At 48.2% G+C, this 6,354-nt stretch overlaps 1 protein-coding gene across 5 annotated transcripts in view; it reads right to left on the reverse strand.

Moving 5' to 3' along the window:
- Nucleotides 1-541: 541 nt before the first annotated feature.
- The window catches only part of tmbim1a (transmembrane BAX inhibitor motif containing 1a), a 51,687-nt gene continuing 45,874 nt past the window's right edge, over nucleotides 542-6,354 (reverse strand). For all 5 annotated transcript variants that reach the window (XM_069913019.1, XM_069913015.1, XM_069913017.1 and 2 more), the window contains 4 exons: nucleotides 5,642-5,729; nucleotides 3,237-3,332; nucleotides 2,753-2,806; nucleotides 542-1,726 (listed from right to left, as the gene is read on the reverse strand). In XM_069913019.1, coding sequence (XP_069769120.1) covers nucleotides 1,583-1,726; nucleotides 2,753-2,806; nucleotides 3,237-3,332; nucleotides 5,642-5,729 — 382 coding nt within the window. In that variant the 3' untranslated portion in view covers nucleotides 542-1,582. The remainder of the gene's footprint in view (nucleotides 1,727-2,752; nucleotides 2,807-3,236; nucleotides 3,333-5,641; nucleotides 5,730-6,354) is intronic.

Consider the following 6,354-nt stretch of genomic DNA (forward strand, 5'->3'; position numbering starts at 1 on the left):
GCTTCTGGAGACTGGCTCATGGGAACCAGATATTGGAACTGGGATTCGAGAGGGCGCTGAGGGTAAGAAGGGCTCCCGAAGGCCTCGGGGCTGAAAGGTCCCCGATCACGTCAGGGGTATCGATCTGGAGCTCGTGTGGCCAATGGATTGAACAGGAGTCTGCGCGGCTGCTGGAGCTGAAACCACAGACCCTCAGTTACTCTGAAGGGACTCTCTTTTGCTTCTCTTACTGTAATGGTGACTCTGTCCTAATGCCAGATAGAATGCAATTTCATGTAATATTACATGTTATTCATTATTACATGACAACAAAGGAATCTTGAAATTGTAGACGTGGGCACAATTTTGACATTCAAATTACATTTGCATAGATTTATGGATAGGAAGGACTTAGAAGGCTATAGAGCAAATACAGACAGATGGGACCAGCCAATCTGGTTGGCATGAAGAAGATGGGTTGCAGGGCCTGTCCCGTGCTGTTAAATCTTTGCCTCTGTGAATCACCTTTAGTCCCTTTATTGTTTCAGTGTAAAAAAGCAACTTCTTAATCAGCCACAATCATCTTTAATCAATAGCATTTTAATACAATATGATTCCACCGAAAGCAGCCTTGTCAATGTTTTTGGCTGGTAAACAAAAATAATGAAGCGGTAATAACAGTCGGGGCTTGCAGTAAACGTGCCAATGGTCTCTCTCACCCGCCCCCCCCCCCAACATTGGATCAGAGGAGGGGACACACACAGATATCCAATTCCATTTGTAACTCTGGCTGCCTCAGTGGCTCAGCATTGTAGACCTGCTGCCTCACAGAGCCAGAGACATGGGTTCTGATTTTTGTGGAGTTTGGGTCTCTCCCCCCCAACCCCAAGGCATTCCAGTTTCCCCCATTCCCCAGAGATGTACAGGCTGGTGGGTTCATTGCCCCCAGTACCAGGGTGAGGAGTAGAGACTTGGGGGAGAATGAAATGAGTGAATTGGGTAATGAAGGTCCTGTTTGCACTAGATGTTTTACATTTATAATTTTAATGTTAGAAGCCCCCCCCCCCCCACCATGAAACAAGTGCTGCCCAATTACACCCAATTAACCTACAACCTCCATGTGTTTTTGGAGGCTGGGAGGAAACCCACACAGACACCTTACAGACATTGCCGGATTCGAACCCATGTCACAGGCTTATAGCAGTGTTGTGGTAACTGTACCACTCTACTTACTCTATCACCTCAGCAAACAAAGCAGCCTGTGCCTGTACAACATTCAGACATGGGCTGAGAAGTGGCATATCACACGTGCACTCAATGGCCGAGTTCCTCACCATCAAGACTCCCCGGACTAATCCTTGCGCTGCCCTAGAATGGGTTCTTCCCACTTCCACTCTCCTACCAGGTATTTCCACCGTGAACATATTGCTTGGTTGTGCCAGGAAGAATGAGAATAGGCCAGAGGTTGGACAGGTGGAAGCTTCCCACAACACCAGGCGCCCCCACAACAAGTCCGACAGCACAAAAGGAGCCTTTCTCCTAATCTAGAAGCACGGGAATATTTTACAGGGGTGAAGCGCGTCCAGGAAAGGCCCCTCTTCATTTATCTTGAGCCGAACAGCTGCAGGAGGTTGATGAATATTTGCACAATGTCCGTGTAGAGTCTAAGGGCCCCGTAAATGTACTCCTCTGGGCTCATCGAGTGTCGTCTGTTCCCTAGGATCAACTGAGTGTCAAACGCCAAGAACTGCAAGACAGAGAAAATCAATGATTTTGATACATACACAAAGGCGGCTCGTCAGCGGCTATACGTTGTGAGGAATCTGAACAGATTCAGTAGGTTACCATGGAGAGTATTCTGGCTGGTTGCATCAATGTCTGGTACAGAGGTGCCAAAGCACAGGGCAGAAAAGCTTCAGAGAGTTGACCATCACAGGCATCAGTCTTCATGAGTTGGTGTCTTAAAAAGGCAGCCTCTATCCTCAAAGACCCCCACCACCCAGGCCATGCCCTCTTCACTCTGCTACCATAGGGGAAAAGATACAGGAGCCTGAAGCCCAGCACTCAGTGGCACAAGGACAAGTTTCTTAGATTTCTGAATGATCAATGAATGAAACGAACTGCCTTACTTGACTTTCCGTGCACAATTTTTATTTATTGTTGTAAGGTGGTTTATACAAATGTTTGCGCTGTGATTCTGCACTCGGATAAGTGGCCAGAGGGAGGGTCAGAGGGGGGAAGGAGAAGGGTGGCTGAGGAGAGGAGGAAGGTGAGTAATGGGGAAAGGGAGCAGAGGAGAGAAAACTAGGAGCCAAGGATGGGGGAGGGCGAGGACGGAGATTAGGAAGAACCACCTTGGGTCTTGGTATTGAGTGCAAACAAAGCCCAGTCTTTGACCAAAATGCTCAGATTGTTGAAAGAGATCTGAAACCCACAGGATTTTCCCAATCTGATGGGTCTGATCATCAGGTTGCTGAGTCATCCACTACGGCTCGGAAAAATGATGAGACCATTCTGGTAGCATTCAGGGTGATCCACTTCCCTTGTACAATATCACATGAAGAGAGTGTAGAAGGAGCTTCACTCTGTGTCTGACCCCGGGAGTGTGTGATGGGATGGTGTGGAGGGAGCTTCACTCTGTGTCTGACCCTGGGAGTGTGTGATGGGATGGTGTGGAGAGTGTTTATCCACATCAGCAATGTGAATTGGGCAGGCAGCTGAAAGGCAGAGACAATCAGGTTAAAGGCTGACGAACAGAAGAGACGTCACTCACCAGGGTAAAGATGATGGCTGCAACTGCAGAGTAGAGCATGTGGAGCCAGGGGATCTGCAGAAACCCAGAGCCAGTCAATTATTCCACTGTCCATTCCAGCCCTCCCAGAGCCAGAGCTTCCTGCCTCAGGGAGCCCAACACCCAGAAACACCACAGCCACAAGGTTCCCTCCAGCCCATCCGTACAGGGTGTAAACCATGACCTACCATCCCCACCATCTGATCCTTCTCTGCACTGTCTGACCCATCGTCTGACCCGTTCCCCCCACTCTGACCCATCCCCCATCCTCCCACCATCTGATCCTGCCCCTCCCCCACTGCCACTCCCACATACCCCACCGCCCGTTGGCCCTCCCCTACTGACCTCACTCCCACCAACATTGACTCTACTCCCACCCCCAATGACTCTATCCCGACTGAACGATCCCATCACCCCTCCAGCCCCCCCTCCCTCCCGCCTCTCCTGTCCCTTCACCCCTTCTCACGTATTTGAAGGAGAGGACAATGGTGACGACAATGCTGGAGACGAACAGGCCAATTCCCAGAGCACAGAACAGACCTCCACATGAGGTGAAATCCACCTGCAACACAGTGGCAGCACTCAGTCCTGATCAGCTCCTGGAACACCCAACATGACCCCCTACCCCGTGTCCAAAACTGGACGTTGGCACCGATTGCTACCATTTAAAATAGAGATGCGGAGGAATTTCTTCAGCCAGAGAGTGGTGATCCTTTAGAATTTGCTGCTACAGGATGCCAGGTTGTTGGGTATATTTAAGGCAGAGATTGATAGGTATCTGAATAGCCAGGGTATGAAAGGTTATGGGCAGAAGGCCGGTCAGTGGGGCCAAGTGGGAGAATGAATCAGCTCATGATGGAATGGTGGGGAAGACTCGATGGGCCAAATGAACTGCTTCTCCTGTGGTCTTATGGACCATGCCTCTAAACCTTTCCTGTCCATCAATCTGTCCAAATGAATGTTGTAATTGTCTCTACTTCCACAGCTTCCACTGGCAGCTTGTTCCTGAGTGGTAACATTACCCCTCAGATTCTCTCTCCTCTCACAGTAAACCAGTGTCCAATAGTTCTAGAATCATCTACCCTGTGAAATAGACTGTGAGTTTTCATTTTATCCATGCCCCTCACGCTTTTATAAATCTCCATTATGTCACTCCTCATCCTCCTTTTCTCCAGAGAATAAAGACCCAGCTTATCCAACCTCTCCAGTCCCGGCAACGTCCCAGGGAATCTCCTCTATACATCCTGGTGCCCTTCCTAAAGCTGGGTGACCAGACCTGCACACAGAACTCCCGAGTGTGGTCTTTGTATAGCTGATCTTTCTCCGCACTGTCTGACCTGTTCCCCCCACTCTGACCCATCCTCTCATCTCACCCGTCCTCCCACCATCTGACCCTGCCCCCACTGACCCCCCCCCCCCCACCACTTTGTATAGCTGAATCACGAGGTCCCAACTTTTGTGCTCAGTATCTCGTTCAGTGAAGGCTGGTGTGTCAAGTACTTTGTCCACTACCACCCTGTCCACCTGAATCGCCACATTCAGGGAATTCTGTCCCTGTACCCCTCGGCCTCTCTGTTCCACAGCACTCTCCAGGGCCCTGCCCTGATTTGACTTGCCAACGTGCACACTTCACCCTTGACAGAGTTAAGTTTCATTTGCCACTTTTTAGCCCACCTTCCCAACTGATCCAGATCCTACAATACACTTAAATATCCTTCAAATGGTCTCATATGCCAATTTACTAATCATGTTAATCTATGTTCTATGTTAATTACATAGAATCTTTAATGTAGATAACAAACTGATCCCTGCGGCAAACTCCTGGTCACTGTCCTCCAACGAGAGAAACATCCCTCCTCTACCACCTTCCACTGAGCCAGTTTTCAAATGAACAGACCGGCTCCCTTTGGATCCTAAGTGGTCTAACCTTCCAGACTAACCTGCCAGATGGGACCTTGTCAAAGTTTGTACAAGGTCAGCTGCCAAGAGTCAACATTCAAAGAGAAAAATAATTTTAATGTATTTTTTTAAATTTAGAGACACTGGTAAAAGGCCCTTCCTGCCCATGCCATCCAAATATACCTTCGTGACCAATCAACCTACCGACCCCGTACATCTTTGGAATGTGGGAGGAGACCAGAGCACCCAGAGGAAACCCACGCAAACACGGCGAGAACGTGAAAACTCCTTACAGACAGCGCCGGATTCAAATGAGAGGGGATCTTATAGAAACATAAAATTATGAAAGGCATGGATAAGACAGGTGTAGGTAAATTGTTCACATTGTGGGGGAGACCAGAACAAGGGGACATGGCCTCAAGTTTCAGGGCAGCAGATTTAGGACAGAGATGAGGAGGAGCTGCTTTACCCAGAGGCTGGTGAATCTGTGGAATTCGCTGCCCATTGAAGCAGTGGAGACGACCTCAGTAAATAGAGTTAAGACAAGGTTGGGCAGATTTTTACATAGTCGGGGAATTAAGGGAGATGGGGAAAAGGCAGGTCGGTGGAGATGAGTGGATCATCAGATCAGCCATGATCACAGTGAACGGGTCGAATGGCCGGCTCCTGTTTCTTATGTTCTGATAAACCTGGGTCACTGGTGTTGTAATTATGTTAACTACTATGCTTTAACCCCGCTGAACTAAATAATCAAAGCAGGGCAACCTGGCTTCATGAAAGGTAACGGAGGAACAAGAGATGGCAGCTGCTGGAGTCTGGGACTGCGGGAAGCAGGTGAAGCAGCATCTGTCTGAAGAGGGATCTTGATGCATCTCCTTTGCGTCTGCCTGATCTGCTTACTTCCTCCTGCAGTTTTTTTTTGTTTTAGTTTTGTGTAAGTTAAATCACGTCTGACAAGTTTGCTGCTCTCACCTTTGTCTGGAAGCAGAAGATGGTGACTCCGAGGCACACCAGGGCAGTGATTCCCAGGCAGAGGAACACAGACTTGGTGCTGTAGTAACTGAGGCAGAAGAAGGCACGGATTATCCAGACACCCAGGCACTGCCCTTCCCTTAGCTACACTTTACTAATACAATCACATTAAATCCATATCAAAGCAAAACAAGTGATAACAATAATTAAATATCAACTATATTAAAATATTCCCACCCCCATCTGGGGGATGCGGTGGACTCTCGAAGAGCCCAAAACTCTCAGAACTACTCCATGGTCCCTGTCGACTCCGCATGTCCCCGTTTCAATAACGACTGGTTCGAACATACTTCCTTTTTTTAATTTCTGTGCTACAACTTTTATTTGTTCCTTTCAAATCAAATTGATCCTTTCTAAAGTAAAATACAAGCTGTGGTTGAATTAAAAACACGACGCTGGAGAAACTCAACGGATCAGACAGTGTACTTTATTTAGCAAAGATAAAGATACATAAGCAACATTTCAGGCTTGAGCCCTTCATCAAGGTGTGGTCAAAATGTAGGCAGGCGCCCGACTCGGGCCTTGATGAAGGGCTCAAGCCCGAAATGTTCATTATGTATCTTTATCTTTGCTAAATAATGCACACCGTCTGACCCGCTGAGATTCTCCAGGCTTGTGTTTTTACCTTATCCATTCTAAATCTGGCATGAATA

This window comes from Narcine bancroftii, unplaced genomic scaffold, assembly GCF_036971445.1.
Source record: "Narcine bancroftii isolate sNarBan1 unplaced genomic scaffold, sNarBan1.hap1 Scaffold_296, whole genome shotgun sequence".
NCBI classification, from domain to species: domain Eukaryota; kingdom Metazoa; phylum Chordata; class Chondrichthyes; order Torpediniformes; family Narcinidae; genus Narcine; species Narcine bancroftii.